Source organism: Megascapheus bottae, chromosome 16 (genome assembly GCF_031878675.1).
Source record: "Megascapheus bottae isolate mThoBot1 chromosome 16, mThoBot2.hap1, whole genome shotgun sequence".
Lineage (NCBI taxonomy): Eukaryota > Metazoa > Chordata > Mammalia > Rodentia > Geomyidae > Megascapheus > Megascapheus bottae.
In genome coordinates this window covers 36,454,643-36,473,200 of record NC_143524.1, presented here as the reverse complement: position 1 = coordinate 36,473,200, position 18,558 = coordinate 36,454,643, and the positions used below count along the sequence as shown (strand labels likewise).

At 43.7% G+C, this 18,558-nt stretch overlaps 1 protein-coding gene across 4 annotated transcripts in view; it reads left to right on the top strand.

Annotated features, from left to right (window-relative positions):
• Positions 1–18,558, top strand: part of Mical2 (microtubule associated monooxygenase, calponin and LIM domain containing 2) — a 197,967-nt gene that overhangs the window by 69,318 nt on the left and 110,091 nt on the right. For all 4 annotated transcript variants that reach the window (XR_016538076.1, XM_090348142.1, XM_090348140.1 and 1 more), the window contains exons 4-6: positions 12,059–12,266; positions 15,410–15,526; positions 17,178–17,279. Coding sequence is in view for 3 of the 4 variants with exons in the window: in XM_090348142.1 (XP_090204268.1) it covers positions 12,059–12,266; positions 15,410–15,526; positions 17,178–17,279 (427 nt within the window). In the remaining variant the exon portion in view is untranslated. The remainder of the gene's footprint in view (positions 1–12,058; positions 12,267–15,409; positions 15,527–17,177; positions 17,280–18,558) is intronic.

The window sequence follows — 18,558 nt, the reverse complement described above, 5'->3', positions numbered from 1 at the left end:
CTAGCTCCTCCTTTGTGCCCAATTGCCTCTATTCTTCCCAGTCTCTCCATGTGTGAAGTTGGTGAACCTCTTCCTTGGGTACCCATAGTGTCTGTTTGTAGAAGTGTGAGTCCCTGTGGGCAGGATATGTCACTTTACATCTCTATTTCCCTAACATCCCGCATCAGACCTAGAAGAAAGGTGAGCACTGAATGTTCTCAAAGTGGATGAATGGTAGATTCCCTTTGCCCCTTGTCTCTCAGGTGTTACCAGGGGAAAGAAGTGGTAATTCCAAATGCTTTATGTTGCTTGCATCATTTGGCAGACTTTAAGCCATACTTTCACCCACTACTACTTCCACCTCCCTAAGTCTGAACTGGAAAAGCCATTTGATAGATCTGAATTCTAAAAGTCCTGCCTTTTAAGTGTTTTCATCCTCAGCTAGCCTGAGGGTGATCCAAAGCTAGGCTCTTGTTATTCTGGCCCTGACCTGCCTCCAGACAGCAGGTATTCGGGCATGCCTTCCTGGTGGTAGAAAGAGTTCTCAGATAGCTCTCAGCAAACTGTGAGGAGAGGCCTCCCAGAAATATGCTCTTGAAGATGCTCTGATAAAGGAAAAGTAATGTGCTCTTTGGCAAATGGTAGGCATCTATCTCAGGGGACTGACAGCCAGGAAGGATGCGGTAGGATTGGAGTCTCCTGATGTCTAGACACTGTGGTCTAGTCACAATTACAAAAATATTTTCATTGAAAACCACTTTATAATGTAAGGTGACCCACTTGGAATTATAAAGAGTTTCTGAGGATGTTTGCTCACTTCTTTTGTAATTGCCGCAACTTGGGTCAAAACCTCATTCCAATGATGAGGATGGGTTCTTTGGATGGGAAAGCATGAGTGAGATGCTTTGAAGAGCCTCACCTTTCTTTCTCTCCTGAAAGACCTCCAGAGTCTGCTGGGAAAGTTGTCTAGAAACCTTAGGAACATTGGAATTCTGGATTTTCCCACATAGCTGTGGTCTGTAGGTTGTAGAACAGAATGTATTCCAGGGGCCAGGAGTGTGACTTAATGGTAGAGTGCTTGCCTAGCATGCACAAAGCCATGGGTTTGATTCCTTGCTTGGTAGCACATACACAGCAAAAGCCAGAAATGGTGCTGTGGCTCCAGTGGTAGAGTGATAGCCTTAAGAAAGCTCAAGGACAGAGCCTAGACCCTGAATTCAAGCCCCAAGACTGGAAAAAAAAAATTAAAGCAAGGTTGGTGATCAGCCACGCAGATCTGGGTTTGAAACTTAATTCAGCCATCTACTACATAAGTGATCTGTGTGTTTACCTAAAATGATGAGATGATCTAGTTTCTATCACATAAATGCATTTCTCCTTCACTTGATAAGATCATAAAGTCCTCTCTGCACGCATGTTGATTTGCAGTAGAGATATGATATAATAAGACACGATTCATTTATTCTGTTAGCAAAATGTACTGACTCTGTGATGGACCCATGACTCTCCTGACCTCTGAGGGCACATCCATGATGTGAATGAGAAAAAAGGCCCTTGCTCCAGTGGAGCTTATGGTCTGCAGGGAGAGACACAGAGTGAACTAATTAAGACGTATTTTTAAAAGAAAGAGATGGTTATGATAAAGACTATGCAGAAAACAAACAGAAATACGATAGAGTCATGGAGCTGGGCCAGGATAGTATCTTGGAGAATGGGATGGTTGTGCTCAGACATGAATGATAAGAGGGAGTTGTGTGCTAAGCACTGAGAGAAGGGTGTCCCAGGTATTCTAGGAGCTTTTATGAACAAGCCTAAAGTTTATGGACTCTCCTCATAACAACCCAAGTTAGTAGGAACTATCCTTGTTCTGGAAACTGACAACAAGTATAATAAGCTGTAGTTCAGAGCCACAGGGCTGGGAATGGACCTGCTTCACTTCACTGCCTACCTACTCTTCTAGACTGTTTGTCCTGAGCAAGTGAGCCTTAGCCTGCCTGGATGCTTGAATGAAGTCATGTGTGAACTATGAGCTATTATATTCAGTTAGCACCTTGAAGATTTTGAAGGAGGGTATCATGTCCTTGCAGTGGGTTCTTGCAGCATATTTTGACCTCCTGTCTCTTTCTCCCAGGATACTAACAGTCTGGTGGCTAGTTTACTCTGGACTGACTGGTGGCTCCTTGGGTCCAGCTCTAGGCTAGCCATGGGAACAGCTGCTGTGCTTAGGTAAATCATCTCTCCTTTTCTGACCTCAGAGAAATAAGAGTGATAGTTGAATGAAAACCTTGTCTCATGCAGCTCTGACACCACTTCTCCTAGTAGCCTTTCTACAGAGGCTGGCCTGGAACAAAGTTATTGTTAGTTTTGTCTGTGGCTAGGAAATGGCATGCTAATGGAGGGTTCAAATGCTCATAAGAGAGAAAAAGGTGTCAGAAGGGCAAAGTGATCCCTCACTCTTTAGAGAAAGGTGGCAGCAAAAGGAATAAGCCAGGTGCTGGTGTCACAAGGATCTAGTGGTATCATGTGGTAGACCTGAGTTTGTATGTTGAATTAGGCCACCTGGTTTCAATACCATTTCTTCCACTGCTGTGACAAGACCTCCAATAGGCTCTTTAGGCATTTTGTGCCTCATGTTTGTAATGTGGGGTGAGTGTGAGATTTGAATAAGTAAGGCCACATGGCACACTTAAAAACTGTGAATGAGTCAAATCAGAGTTCAACTATCGTGACTTATATGGAGCTGTGAGCCCTACTTTCTCCTCTGACCTTGTCTCTAGTAGAAAACAAAAGAAGCTAAGCTCATTTTCCAATGGTTCCACATTGCTCCAATAAGGGCTTAGGCAAAGCAGGCTCAGCAGAAGACACTTTGAGGTGCCACTCCTGACCTCAGGTGGCCCTTGCTGTAACACCTGTGGAATGAAAACATTTGTCATCAGGTAGACTGACAGCTGCTCATCACAGGCCTGGCTGGAATCCTCTGGCCTGGGCAAGCATAGGGTGGTCATGCAGAACTGTGTTCAGCCTTTAACACTGGATTAAGTGACCCATGTTGCTGGCTCTTTTAAGAAGCCACCAAGTCTGCCAGGAAAGAGATGTCTTGCCATTGCTGTAGTTTTCCTGCCAGAACCCTCCACTGCCTGCTGCTATCACAGCCACCAAGGTAGTGTGGGCCCAAGGATACTTCCTTACTGAGGGCTCCCAGAACAATCTCCCTTTTATTCTCCCTTACTTCCTTCTCTTCTCCTCCCCATTCTCCTTCTCCCTCTTGCTATTGGAAAGCATTTTGGGTACTAGTTGATCTTTATAAGCCTTGTGTAATCATTTCATTTGAAAAATGTGTCCAATAGAAACACTTAAGTAGGAAAACAATATCAACCAGAACATTCATTGCAGCATTATAGCATACAGGGAGTATGTTAAAGATAAGCAGGAGATAGGGAATTCTGAGGAATTCAAGACCCCTATTCCAGCTGTTACCAAGACTTGGCCCTTTTCTGACTTTAAGTGTGGTAAAACCTTCCAGATCTTTCCTTGCATCTGTGTGTTTTGTTTGTTTTGTTTTTCCTCAGCTATTTTGGACTGCACTGTCAGAGAAGTCTAACAAAAGGGAAGTTGTCTCAGGAAAGAGCGAGGATGCAAAGGGTCCACCTTTGGACAGGTGGTATGTTAGTCACAACCCCCAGAAACAGAACCAGTAGGACATAGGGGAAAAAAAGGAATTCAGAAATCAGACTCTTTTTCTCTAATGATCTCTGTGCTAGGATCTTGGCTTAGGATGCACTTGCCTTTGAGGAGACCATAAGAGAACTGGGTAAATAGATCTGAAGATTTATTTAAATCCCCTGTGACATGGTACCAGGGAAACCATATGGGCTTCTGGTCTTCCCCTGCCTCTAGTGGCTCTTTGTGGTAGTCACCAGGAACAGCGGTTAAATAAGATTGATTTATTGATGTTACGATCTAAGCAGAAGGAGAAGCAGGTGGTAAGGCCCCACAACTGTGCTTAGCAAGGTCATCACAATTGAAGTGCAGAAGGAGGGATGCAATAGACACTAATCTTGGAAGGCAATTGGAGGTTAAGGTCATATGAAGTTCTGGAGGCTATTCGTGAGGTCCCCTGGTTTTGAGTTCTGTTAGCAACAGGAAAACATTAGTGACCATAATCAGGTAGGAACATGACCTGGTTTTAGAAGATCTGCTGCTGCTATGTGTGGGAGGAAGAAGGGAGCTAGAAAAGGACAACAGTGGGAGTAGAGAGATCAGATGAAGAGAGTGACTTGGAGAAGGTAGAAGCATGGAGGAGATGAAAACGTATTGGGTTCTGGGTCTGTTCTGAAGGGAGAGCTAAAAGGATTACTTTTGGGTGACTGTGGAACGAGGGAGAAGGAAAATCATCAAAGCAGCTAGAAAAGTTGGTGTGCATGTGCCCAGACAGTTTTGATGGGGAAAGTGCAGATTGGGAGCGTCAATTAAGAGCTTGCTGGTAGATCTGTTACCTGTGAATTAACTTGGTAGATGACTTGGAGGATCGGTGGGCAGGCAGCCTTGAACTAGAGGAGTGAGTTCTGGGACTAATTTCAAACATCATCTATGTAAGCCATAGAAGTAGATAGTGTGATGATCAAGGAGAGAAGATGACTAAGATGGACTCTAGGCACTCCCAAGTGGAGAGTCAGGAAGATGATGGAGCAGAAATGATGCCTGAATGCTGACAGTGTGGAAGATTCCCAAGAGCACATCCTCTGTTTCATTAACTGTGGCTATCCCTTTCTCCATCTCTGCTTTTCTCTCTTCTCACTAAATTTGTCATTGTTCTGGAATCAGGTGTTCTAGGGTATCTTTTTCATTCTATTCCAAACCCATAATAAAAAACAAGGGGGAGGGACTGTATACACTCATTGAGGTATCTGGGTCTTGAATGAAGAGAAGTGGTGAGGTGAGAGAATGCAGTTAAGAATTCAATGTATCCTACAAAATTAAGAAAAGTGATGGAAGAATGGTTGGGAAGGGTGGATGAGAATGATGAAAGGGATGATAGTGATCAAGATGCATTATATTCATAAACTGCCATGTTAAACAGCAACTCCTTTGTACAACTCAAGACAATAATTCTTTTTAAAAGATGTCAGGGTTAACCCCTCCAGAATCTAACTCTTTTTCTGCCTGGTTTTGCCTTCCCCACCTACACGAATGTCCCTAGTCTTACACATACTTATGATTCAGCTAGGCTCCCCACACCCTACAAGCTATCGTCCTCTTTTCCAACATGCCATTTCTTCTGTTGCTCTAATTCCCAGCTCAATTTTTCTCTCACGCTGTCTCATGGACTTACTTATGCTCGTGAGTACTATTATAGTCACAAGTAGAACTAACCAATCTAGTCTTCATTGTTTACTTTTTCTTTTCCATGGGAGAATCGAGACTCCAACCCTACAGAGACATCTAGCTAGTCTTTCTGCATCTTGGATGGGAGGGAGAATATTAATAATCTCCCACTTAACAGCCCATGCAGTCTGGAAGAAAATGTGAGACTGAGTCTGGCTTCCAGGATCTTACCCTTATTCTACAATCATGGTCAAGTTATGTAATCTTTCCATGCTCATTTTCTCGGCTCTGAATATACATTACCAGACAAGACAGAGCCCCATATTTTATCCTATTACTAATACTGTTGTTACTGTTGCTCTTCCTGGTGGAGGCACCCAAGCCACAGCAAAGCTGGATCTGGGGGGTTTTTTTGGTGGGGGGGATTGCTCCATAGGCAGAAGCTGTGCTTGTAATACATTCATACTTCACCTTTTGGAATTTCATGCTTTGTTTAGATGTGGAGATGCCACCAGGCCCAGTCAGCACACACACAGTGCAAGCCTGGTATGTGTGTACTCACAAGGTGAAGGGGAAAGATATTTGCAAATGAAACCATCCTTAGAGTTAGATTCTAGAGCATCTGGTTACACTGCTCACCAGAGGGATGAGAATGGCTCAGCCTCTTGGAGAGGGACAAAGCAGAAATGAAAGCTTCTCAGAGGAATTGGTGTCATTTTCTGGAAGGAACACATGGAAAATGGGGTATCTCTTTCTATTTCCTTTCTGCCAATTTCTGAAGTGCACAATTATTACCTAGGACTAACTGGTATGATTGAGATACAGAAGAGAATTGGCAGGGTCATATCTGTCAGATGGGCTTTAGCTTCCCACCCAGTGTGACACTTAAAGTGTCTCTACAGAGCTGTGCCTAACCAAAGCCCTGAGACTCCTCTGGGCTAGAACTACTGGGAAAATATCTCTTATGAGTCCCTCTCTATGTTGACCTGTAAAGTGACACTGTAAGGCCACTACCCTCCCTCATCCCCAGCAAACTTTTGCACCGTAGACATGTGGGTAGCACCTTGGATTTGAATGTTCGTCATCCTACAGTTCTGTTTTTGCTCGCAGTAACCAAGTAACAGCCAGTAGGGGCTTCCTGCCTAGATTTAGAGGAATAGCTCATTTTAACAGCCAAGAGGGCTGTGAAGCCACCCCAGGAAGTATGGTGGCATGTTTCTGGCACCAGGGTGCTGCCTAAGAGAACCAGTCCACAGGTGAACATGCAGGATGGCTGCTGCTACTAGGGAGACAGGACCCTACCTCACCTCCTGATGTCCAGCTCACTGCCAGACCACCAGCTCAGCATAGAAGCTTGTACCATCTGGATCTGAGCTCCACTGAAGTGGCACCTGTCCCAGAACTTGCACAGGCTCAATCTCTATTTGGCCTGGGAATTTGTACCCAGAGGAAGTGCACAAGACTCAACCAAAGCCTGTTCTGTCCTCCTGTATAGAGGCTCAGTATTCAGGCTGAACTCTGGCTCCATCCAGAACCCACTATGGCTTGTTTCCCTAAACTCAGACAAACCATTGGCAGCACAGACCTTAGACCAATGCTCCCTAGATTCAAGTCCAAACTTGATCACCTACCTTTTATATGATCCTGGGGAACTTTCTTACCTCCTTGTCTCCATTCTTTAAAAATGGGGATAATAAAGACATTTGAATAATCTTGCTTGCTTGCTTGCTTCCTTCCTTCTGACCTTCTCTCCATTCCTCCATCCTTCCCACCCTTCCTTCTGTTCTTTCTTTTGTACTGGAGTTTGAACTCAAGGCCTTGTGCTTGCTAAACAGAAGCTCTACCACCTGAATCTATCCCAGTCCTTTCTTTCTTCCTTTCTAGTGTTTGTTTTTTAACAGGGTCTCACTTTTGCCCAAAACCTTAATCAGACTGTAATCTTCCTATCTATGTATCCCACATACCCTGCATTAGATTATAGATATTTAGATATATACCATGCTTGGCTTGCTTGCTTGCTTTATATTTTCTTTTTCTTTCTTTCTTTCTTTTTTCTTTCTACACGCATTCTTTCTTTCTAGATGGATTCTCACCAACTTGTTGCCCAAGATGGCTTCAAACTACTATCCTCCTAATCTCTGCCTCACAAGTATCTGGGATTACAGGCATGAGTTACTATTTCTTGCTACTTAGACTTCTCATTTACAGCTGTGTAGATCAGTTGTGAGGATGAAAATACACCAGATGACTAGAATAGTGTCTACCAAGTCGGAACTGATGGGTATGGTACAGTTGAGATGTTCTAATCATCCTTCCACTACAGTGCATGGCACTGAGGAATAGTCTTGGTAATGGCAGATCTCTTGTGTATAAATAACTCTACTTCCTGGTCTTCTGAAGCCACCTCACTGCAAGATCTGTACACATAGCACCCAAAGAGAGCAGAGGTAGGAGGTAGAAACAAAGCCTGAAGACTGCTTAGGCCTGGTCAGTCCCTCTCTTTCTCCCTCTGTGGAATGGGCCCAGCTCCAACACCCATTCACTTACTAGCTAGAAGTGGTGGCTTTGCCATCAAGAAGTGGGTCATGCATTTAGGACCCCCTTGAAGTAGAACAATAGTTGGTTATGTGTGACCTAGGGTCACCCCAGCCCTTGTGTTTTGGCTGAGAATGTTAGCCGTGACCCCTTCCTGCCACTTGGTAAATACAGAGCTGATTTTTCCATATGGTCTTTGTCTCTCCTCTTTGCTAACATGGAAGACTGAACTCTGCTGAGGATTTCCGGCTAGTGTTGGATCTGTCCCTTTCCCTAGTGAGTAATAATTCATGTCACCCAAGTGTATAAACATGCTGACATCCATGATGCGGTTGGCCTTGGCAGACCCCTGCTCCCTCAGTCTGGGTGGGAACCTATAGACATTAACCTTGACTGACAGGCACCAAACTTCTATCCCCCAACATAGCCATGATGACCATGCAAAGTTTATTCTTCCATCAGCTATGTGTTAAATCTCCTGCATGCTGGACCCCATACTGAGTTCTGGGCAGCTCTTGAAGACCCCTCAGCCTGGCAGCAGACCATACAACTTCCTATCACACACAGACCTTAATTCTAAGCATTGGGCATAGGTCACTGACAGCCCTGGGGAGCAGAATGCCGTCTGATTTAAGGGTTGAGGAAGTTCTTGAATGAAATCCTTGGAAGATGATGGGCTGGATGGATTTAAGGGAAGTGGAAAGTGCCTTTGGATTGCATTAGCACAACACTTGGCCTTTGTAGTCTGTTAGAGCCAGGCTCAACATTGACATTATCAACCATGAGCATTCCTTCTGTCCCTGTTCCTCTGCCCATTCACACGGCTATCATGGTCTTGGGCCTCTGGTCAGAACTCTGGGTCCCCATGCTAGTCATAACTAGCAGGTTTCAAGGGAAGTGTCCTGGATCCTAGCCAGCAGGCTCTCACACCAGCCTGGATTTCTCTCTTGATACAATGAGGCCCATTGGTATTTGCCTTGCCTTTAAATAATCCTGTGATTGATGTTTCTGAAATCGCAGGCCCAAAATATATGCTGGGGTCTAGGCCAGTAAAGAATGCCAATGAATAGAGATGTAGCTAAAAGGAACAGACAGGACACCCACAAAACTGAATATAAAATGCACAGCAGTGTCCAGCTGTGTCCAGCAAAGAGGTCTCCTGCCTTGTCCAGGAGTAATAATTGGTGAGGTCTGGTGGACAGAAGGCTGTGGAAGACCCCTCTCCTCCTCTTGCTGCCCTTCATCACCCCAGATCCTCCACTGGGCCTAGAGTGACACAATTCACAAACAGGAAAATATGCAGTAACTGCAAAGAAATGTAATGAATCCAGACTTCACCCTAAAGCAAACCTCACAAGTGTGGGGTTTGGAGCATGCTCAGAAAAGACTGTCATTGTCTGGCAATGTGGATTAAGGAGCTGCTTGGGGTGTGAGATAAAGAGGGGAGCGGGCTTCAGGAGGAGTTCTTTCCAGGCGCCTCTGTCTAGGGAGGAAGCCGGTGCCCTGCACACCCACCCACTCCTCAATGTCTCTGGGGTGAGTCCTATCTCAGCAATGACTTCATTTCCCCTAATTGGATATCCACAAACTGCCTGGAAGATTCCAACCAGTAAACTACACTGATTGTGGTATGGGAGCTTCTGATACCCTTGGTTGGACTCTCCCTTTGGGAGCTCAGCTGAGTGATAGCTGGAGGATGGAATATTTTTTCAGGAAGGGGATTGTATTTTTCTAAGATAAGGCCTGATCCTGAGCAGAGGGAAGTTTCCAGTTGCCTCTAAATTATCAAGGGATGTGGAGTAGGCAAGGTCCTGCCTGGTTTCTTGCTGGGCAGCCTTGGCTGTTGATACATTGGTGACCTCCTGCCTTGGAAAGGGCTGGAACACAGCTATGGAACACAGGTTTTAGATGGCATCAGAATTGCTCATACAATAATACTTGAATGGAAGGGCTTTTGCCCCGTGCAACCACCTAGGTCATCATCTATGTCCATGGCTCTCCTAAATAGCTATGTCTTTTCTCTGAAAGGGCCCTGGTCTTGTTCAGCATGCACTGTCTATTGAGCATTGTGTATAACATTTGTCGAGTCCCATTTATCACTTGTGGCCGTTCTTGATATTAAAAACCTACATTGTCTACCTTCCGGCTAATTCTTTGTACTTTTCTCCTCTCCTTCCACCCTGAACTCCTTTTTCTTTGAATGAACTATGCCCTCTGTTGAAATGTTTCTCCTTTTTTATCCCTGGTAATCCAGAAGCTATGCCACAGGATGAGCTCTGGCATGAGACTATCTGGGTTTGAATCCTGGCTCTGTCCCTTTCAATCTATGACCCCATGGGCCAATTGCTGAATTGCTTTGTGCCTCAGTTTCCCCAACTGCAAAATAACATGTGTTCCTTCCTATGAGCAATATGTTTTTTGGAAGATTAAGAGCTGAAATATGTAAAGCAGATGGAAAACAGAGTCACAGTTTGTAATGTTCAACAAGTGTAGGCTACAATGATGATGATTATGTAGTGCTTGAACTCAAGGCCTGAGCACTGTCCTTGGGTTTTCTCAAGGGCAGAGCTCTACCACTTGAGCCACACATCCCTTCTGGCTTTTTTCTATGTATGTGATATTGAGGAATGGAACCCAGATCTTCATGCATGCTAGGCAAACACTCTACCACAAGGCCAAACTTCTAGCCCCAGTGATAACTTTTAAATGGCCTCTTCCGTGAAGTTTTTTCCAGTCTACTAGGCAGGATTAAGTTTCCCCTTCTGTGTTCCAAATAGACTAACCACATGAAGCTCTAGTTAATTATTTCAAAGTCTGAATTTACCCCTGATCTGAGACTTTCTGGAAGAGAGGGACTAGGTTTCAATAATAATAGAATTTACACTAGTGAGTGCAAAGCATTATGCCATATACAGTTTCGCATATAATTTTTATTAAGATTTAACTCACATAGTATATTATTCACCTAGTTCAAATGTGTAATTCAATGATTTTACTATATTCATGAAGTTTTACAATCATCACTATCTACTTCCAGAACATTCCAGAAAAAAATTGTCAAGTCCAGTGGCACCGTCCCCAATCTTCCCACATCTAATCATTGGCAACCATTAATTTGTCATCTCTATTTCCTTATTCTACACATTGCATGGAAATGTGCAATATACAGCCATTAGTATTGGGTTTCTTAGCACAATGTTTTCAAGATTTATACTTTGGAATTGCTGAATTTAATGTTGATTGCATTGTCTGATTGGATCACAGTTTGCTTTTCATTAATTAATGGATAGTTGGATAGATCCCATTTTTCACTATTGTGACCAATTCTCTTGGGTATATTTACCTAGGAGTTGCTGATAGCACTAAGATCAATTATTTTGGGAATGCCAAGACTATTCCAGCACATCCGCACCAGTGTTATATTCCCAGGAGTAATGTGTGAGGGTCTGAATTTCTCCAGATTATCACCAACATTCTTTGTTTTGTCTTTTCTATTATAGCCACCCTGGTGAGTGGGAGGTTATACTAAAATATGGCTTCCATTTGCATTTCTCTGAGATCCAATGACCTTCATTGAATATCTTTTCATGTACTTATGAATTATATGTATTTCTTATTTTGAAAGGTATGAATGTTCTTTGTATAGTCTTAACTGGGCTATTACAGTTTTATTTTTCAATTGTAAGCATTTGCTATGTAATATTGGATGCTGGTGCCTTGTCAGATACAAAGTTTGCAATTATTTCCTTCCAACTTTGGAGGGAGACAATCCTTGGGAACACTGGTTTTATAGAGTATAATTTATCAATTTTTTTTGTTTGTGTTTTGGAAATTAAGACATTTTTGCCCAATCAAGGGTGGCATAGACATAACCATATGCTTTTCTAGAGAGAGCTTACTTACAACCCCATGAGGAAGAACAACTCTTCATAGACCACTTCACAGGGAACTAAGAGATCTAATGTGAGCACTGGATTCTAAAGGAGGTCCAATCTCCTTCTGACCTCATCTCTTACTGTGCCTTCTCATGAGTCCCTTTACCTATGCATCCTTCCCTCAGTTTCATGGTGTCTAGGCCATAGCAGACCCACATACTCTGGGTGAATGAATGACAGGCCCCACTAGGCCTGTGGTACACCCTTGCTAATGAGTTTGCCCCTCAGTGATTCCACCAATAATGTTCAAGGTTACTCAGCATCTCTCCCCTCTGTCTCTGTAGTGTCTCATCATTGGGGGAGGACCATGTGGCCTACGCACTGCCATTGAACTTGCCTACCTGGGAGCCAAAGTGGTGGTGGTAGAGAAGAGGGACACCTTCTCTCGGAACAATGTGCTACATCTCTGGCCATTCACCATCCATGACCTGCGGGGCCTGGGAGCCAAGAAGTTCTACGGGAAGTTCTGTGCCGGCTCCATCGACCACATCAGTAAGTGGAGTAGTGGTGGCCCCTTGAAGGTCAAGATCTCACAGTGGGTGGGGCAATCTCCACCTCTAGGAATCCCAGATAGTCCCATGTGAATAGCCTCTGGGGCTCCATACATCCAGCTTAACAGACTAATGTCAAGGCCTGCTTTGTGCCTTGTTCCTAGCCCTGCACTATTCCATATTAGACTTAAACACCAGATGTTCAAGGATTGTGATACATCTTAGTTATGTCCCTGGGACATAAAAGAGTGCTTGACACATAGTAGTGGCTCATCAACTGAATGAATGAATGAAATCACGGGGACCACAGGTAAGCAGCAGAGTACATATTCAAGGAACTCACCAAGGTGTTGTCTGTGCTTCAGAAGAATGCACCACCCTTCCTAGAGACATTTAGAGGAGAGAGCCACACAAAACAAAATAATTGAGGCCCTCGGGTGCAAAGGACTTTGGACATGGTACTGTTGATGCTTGGGAACCATGGCAAGTTTTAGAACTATGAATAGATCTGTTTTCTCTGACAGAGCTCAGATAGGAGTTTCTGTTAGAGAAATTGTAATGATGCACAGTGAAGGTAGGAAGCGGGTAAAGAATGTGAATTTCAGACGCGGGGCTGCCTCTGAATGCTCACATAGGTTGAGAAAAGTGCCATGGCTCTTCTCTGGTGTCATTGTGCTAGCTTGGGTCTCTCAGAGCAAGGTCTATACAGAGTGGGTTTGGGAAAGGCAGTGCTCTACCTCAACCCTCACAAAGAGGAGAGGTCTTTAGCCATTTTCATTTATGGCCGTAAAAGGAAGGGAGGTTAACATATGAGGAAAGAGCAAGTGTTTGAACTGATTTGGGTCTAAAAAGTCTGTCTCACCTGTTGCCCTTTGATTTGAGTCAAACTCCTGAACTTTCCTCAGGCCTCAGTTTTATGTGACATAAATTGACACTAATGCCTATCTTCTAGAACTGCTAAGAGGATCACCCAGGGTCAGGTTTGCAACATGCTTAGTACTCTGCCTGGCACATAGTTGGTGCTCAGGAAAGTACTTCACACACAATAAAAATGAAGCAATGTCCACCCAGTGCCTTTCCGTGGGACCAGGGTAGAGAAAAATTCACAGGAAGAGACATGATTTAGGCAGGAATGCCTGGAGACAATAGAGTGTCATCTAATCAGGCATGGAAGAATTTACTAGCAGTGGCTCCCGCGTTTATTCCCACGTTGGGATGAGAAAATTCCAGGGTCCAGTGGAAAGAAAGTTGGATTTTCCCAGAAAGCTGCAGTGTCAGCTTTCAGGATTTTTCTGTCCCAGTCATGGAAGAATATGTGTCCATTACCAATGGAAAGTGATGACACTGAGTACCACTTTGTTGTTAGTCCTCCTATGCGGCAGTGCTGGGCCTCAGGAGGTTTTGCGGTATCCTTCCTGCCCTCGTTGACAGGACTGTCATTTAACACCTCATCTTTGGAAATATCTCAGCATGCAGAGTATAGGAAACTCTGGAAGTAGGATTGGAACATTCAGAATGATCACTGCCAAGATTTGCTCCAATCCCTGTAGTAGGGAGAAATGAGGAGGGGCCATTTATTAAGCACCTATTGGGCTGTGTGCTGGAAGCAGAGACCTGTGAAGAGTGGCCCAGGCTTCCACTGGAAGGATGACTTTATGACCAGAGGTAGACTGGGTTCTGTAAACCTTATTCATTGCCTTTCATTCAAACCATTTTGTTTCTAGCCCTTGATTGGCATGGCTCAGTAGTAGTCCTATATCCTGTGTTAGTGTCATACTTCCCTGAATGGTGCTTTCAAACCTCCACTGCAGCCTACTGGTTCTTAGCAGATGGCCTCCCTCCTGAGCTGTGGGGAAAAGAGGGTGCTGGCTTTTGCCGTGTTCCAGCCCCCTTTTGTTGTCCATCCAAGGACCTACTCCTTCTTGGGAGGTTAGAGATAGAGCTGTCCCCCTCCTCTGACACTAGTTCCTCCCCAGACAAGTAGAAATACTTGTTCTTTACCTTTCCTTGCCTCACCTCACAACCCCCCCCACACACACACACCCAAGCCCTCTGTGGGCACTCTGTTAGAATTCTGGAAAGTAGAGGTGTAGACTGTCTGTATAACCCACTCACATTCCTCCTATGGCCATCTGACTTCTCATACACCACTAAAAAGAGAATTTTACCCCGAAGTGTGCTGGTGCCAAATGCCTTAGATTCCTGTAGCCTTGATAGTCCCATATCTGCCATTGGGATTTGATATTTTTGGTGCATCCTGTCTTTGCTTTAAGAACCCCAGCTCAGACTCTATTCCATCATCCCATAACAAAACAACCACCCCTGTCCCTTTCTTTTTCCTCCATTAGAGTGTGTGCTTTTGTCTCCTGTTACTAGCTGGGTACCTGGCATGTTATAGATGCTCAGTAAATGTTAAATGGCCTGAGCCTACTCAACACAGGGTAGACGGTTAAAAATTCACTCTGCAGAGAAGTATTTGGAGGGATTCTCCTTTGTACTGAATGGTGGTGGGGTAGGAAGACACCAGGAAATGAGCTCCCACTCATTGGGGAATTTGGAGGAATGGATAGCAGATAGACAACCAGGAGCCCAGCTTTGTATGGAAATTCTCCCATGATGGTCCTTATCATTGGAAAATGAAGAGCTTAGATCTTAGGTCCCATCTAGTGGGCCATTTGATCACTAACTTATGGCCCTTAGCTCTTCCTCTCTCTCTCCCTCTCCCAATGATCCCCTCTCCCCCCCAACCTCTTTCACTCCCTCTCTTCCTAATCCTGCTTCCATATTTACCTTAGTTAGCCAGGGTCCAGCTCAGAAAGAAGGAAGGAGAAATCAAAACCCTCCTCACAATGGCATCATCAAATAAAACAGATTTTTGAATCTGAACTGGGCCGAGCTAGTAATGTGTGAAATTCCATGAGCAAGTCAGTTAAGCCTCAGTAAAAATTGTGATCCCCAAGGACTACTGTGCAGGACAAATGTGAAGGCATAGAATGTTTGCACAAATCCAGTGGTCAGTGGTGATCATTGTTAATATACTGCTCTGCCAAGATCCTGAGCTATGGTTATGCAGCCTTCTGCATATAAGAAGTGTTCAGATATTGTTATTGATGGCTCAACTCTCTTCATCTCACTTCTTGGCAGGTATTCGTCAACTGCAGCTCATCCTATTCAAGGTGGCCCTAATGTTGGGAGTTGAAATCCATGTGAATGTGGAGTTTGTAAAGGTTTTAGAGCCTCCTGAAGATCAAGAAAATCAAAGTACAGTATAATTTATTTTCCTTCTCTATCTCAAAGTCAGGTATTGCAAACCAGCTGTTTCATTCATGGGTCACAGAAGGTATATATCCAAGTGTTGCTTTTATTGGAAGCTATATGGCTATACTGCTATTGGAAGATAGCTTTACCACTACTGTCACTTTAGGTTTGCTCTTCAGTCCTGGGTGATTATTAACCTTTGAAATCTATAATTTGGTTACCCTGTCTTTTGGAGTCTCTGTTTTGTCAAATGAAATCTAATCAATAGCAATAAAGACAAGGTTTCAGGGTGCTCCAGGCATAAAATTTCATGAGACTCCATCTCCACAGAGGGAAACAACATAGTAGGGCCTGCCAATGATCCCATCAACTGCAGGAAGCCCAAACTAAGAAGACTGTGGCTCAGGCATACATTCAAACTAGACGCAAGACCATATCTCATGTACTCCATTGACATAATGTTAAATAGATCAGTATGTATCTATGGCATACGAAGTCTTAGCTTAATTTTACTTATGTTCTAAAATTTACATGCCAGAGATTGTGTATAGAGATTCCCTTCTTAAATACTTGTTTGTTAAACATGGCATGTGAAATATGACATAAAAAGCAGTGTTAATAAAATATTTTAATTAAAAAATAACTGGAAAATGAAATTGGGGCTGTAGCTCAGTATTAATGCATTATCCTAGCAAGTAGGAGACTAAGTTCGAATCCCAGTGTTGCCTAAATAAATAAGGGGTGAATATGTTATGATGAGAGGGCTGGTTATAAGTTGGTGATAGTGTTTATCTAGCAGGTTCGAAGTCCTGAATTTGATCTCTAGCACCATAAAATAAATAAGATATACTTTGTATGCAATATTTTTATTGAGGTTTACTTTCTAAGCCATGAAAATCATCCATATAGATATAGCCTGTCCTGTTTCTATTTCTCCTTTCCTAATGTTTATTTGAGTTCTGATCATTTACAGGCACAATAGTCAGAGAGTTAGATTGAAATCCTTGATATCTTACTCATTACCAAAGTCTTCTCTAGCATGGGAAAGACTCTAGATTTTGAGTTTATTGTTGAAGACCTCATAGTTACCTACAGAGGGTATATCACTGCCTTCTCCTGTACCCTGACAAGAGCATTTAAGAACTGAGAGAGATTTCATTGTGTGTATGGCAGGACAGCACTATTATTTGGTATTCAGAGTCTGTGACCTCTAAACCAGCCCCAATTTCTTCTGGACATTCAATCCTCAGCTATGTATGCTTCGCCTGAAAATGTGTTTACAGGCAGATTTCTGCCCAATGAAGCATTTTAAGCAAAGGTAAAATTTAAAACTAGTTCTGTGACAGCCTACCCATTTGTTTTTGTTTGAATTCATTGGCAATACAGAGCCACTGAGAAAAAAAATATGGGGGCGGGGAGATTAGAACAAAGGAGAGACTCCAAGCAAGGGTCAGCAAAACCAGCCATAGAATTGATGTGCTTGTTTGGTTTGTTCTGAATTGAGACTGTCAGAGGGAGCAAGAATCTCTTGCTCTTTCCTCCAGAGGCTCTGATTGGGGTACATCACATATTTCTCCTGGCCAATCTAGAGGAGTGATCTCACTTGCTCAGCCACCTCCTCCTGTCAGTTCAATTCATCTTTTTATCCTGGTAGAAATTGGCTGGCGGGCAGAATTCCTCCCTGTGGACCATGCCCTTTCCGAATTTGAGTTTGATGTCATCATTGGCGCAGATGGCCGCAGGAACACTTTGGAAGGTAAGGATTGTTTGAAGAGCTGGGAAAAAAAGTGCTGCAGATGGGTGAACAAGATGAAAGATGCCAAAACTGGAGTGGAAGTGAGTCTTACAGAAGGGCAGGGTAATTCTCCCAAGGCAATATGTTGAAGGCTGGGAAAAGACGAGCATGCAAAACTGCTTCAGAGAGATCAGTGTCATGGGAAAAGTCAACGTTTGTAGAACACCTGCCAGGGCACCAAGCACTTCCACACTCACTTCATCCAAGGTAAACATTTCATGCTATTAATGGCATTTGTTCACATTTAAGTACACTACTAACCAAAGGAGGTGGCCCACTCTTCATAACTCTCAAGCACACTCACTGCTGGGAAGTTAGACAAGTCCTGCCAGCTTGGCAGGGTACAGAGCCACACTTCTCTGGGTCCTAAAACTGGAAGCATAATGTGATTTCTTGGAATGAGATTCACTAAAGGTGAGGGAGAACCTCATTGCCAGGAAATGTAGCATTTACCTTGTTCTTACTACCAGATTAACCTGCAGGCCATACTAATTTATACAAATGGTACTTTCAGACCATGGTGATGCCATGGTCCTCAATGGCATCTCTCAGATGAGGAGCAGTTCTGCCATCCCTTGCCTTCCTTATGACTAACATGTTGCAGATAACTGCCAGGGAGGTATGTTCTCTAGAGTTGGGGCATACTATACAGTGCTGGTCTCAGAAAGTTCAGGATGTATGGCCCACTACTGCAGGCCCTTCCCATCGGCCGTACAGTTCTCTTTGCCACTCTCCACTTCACCTCCATACCCTCTTCCCTGTAATCCTACCCAACTGAACTAGAAGGAAGGACTTATGGGGTATTTTTGGTTTCTTACTAAATCATGAGTCTGAATATTTGAACATCCAGGATCTACATTCAGCTTGAGTGTAGTTTAGCATTTCATGAGCATGGAAAGAAAGATGGCAAGGATAGAACCATCTGAGTAACTTAGCACAAAATGGGTAGACTGTATTGGCCTTCGAGGCTGCATTCTTTGTCATGGGATTTGAGGCTGTCATTCTTTGCCCAGGGGATGTTTAATGAAACTGATGATCTACACCCACCAGATTATAGTACCACACCCTGTAACCCACTCCTGCATCCCATCCATTCTACTAGTTATAGCCAGAAATATCCCCATATACTGCCAAGTATACCCTGGGAGACAAAATCACCCTAGGTGAGAAATACTAATAGCCATTTCTGATCCTTTAACAAAAATCTATCGCTTAAAGAAGACATATTGAATAAAGATCT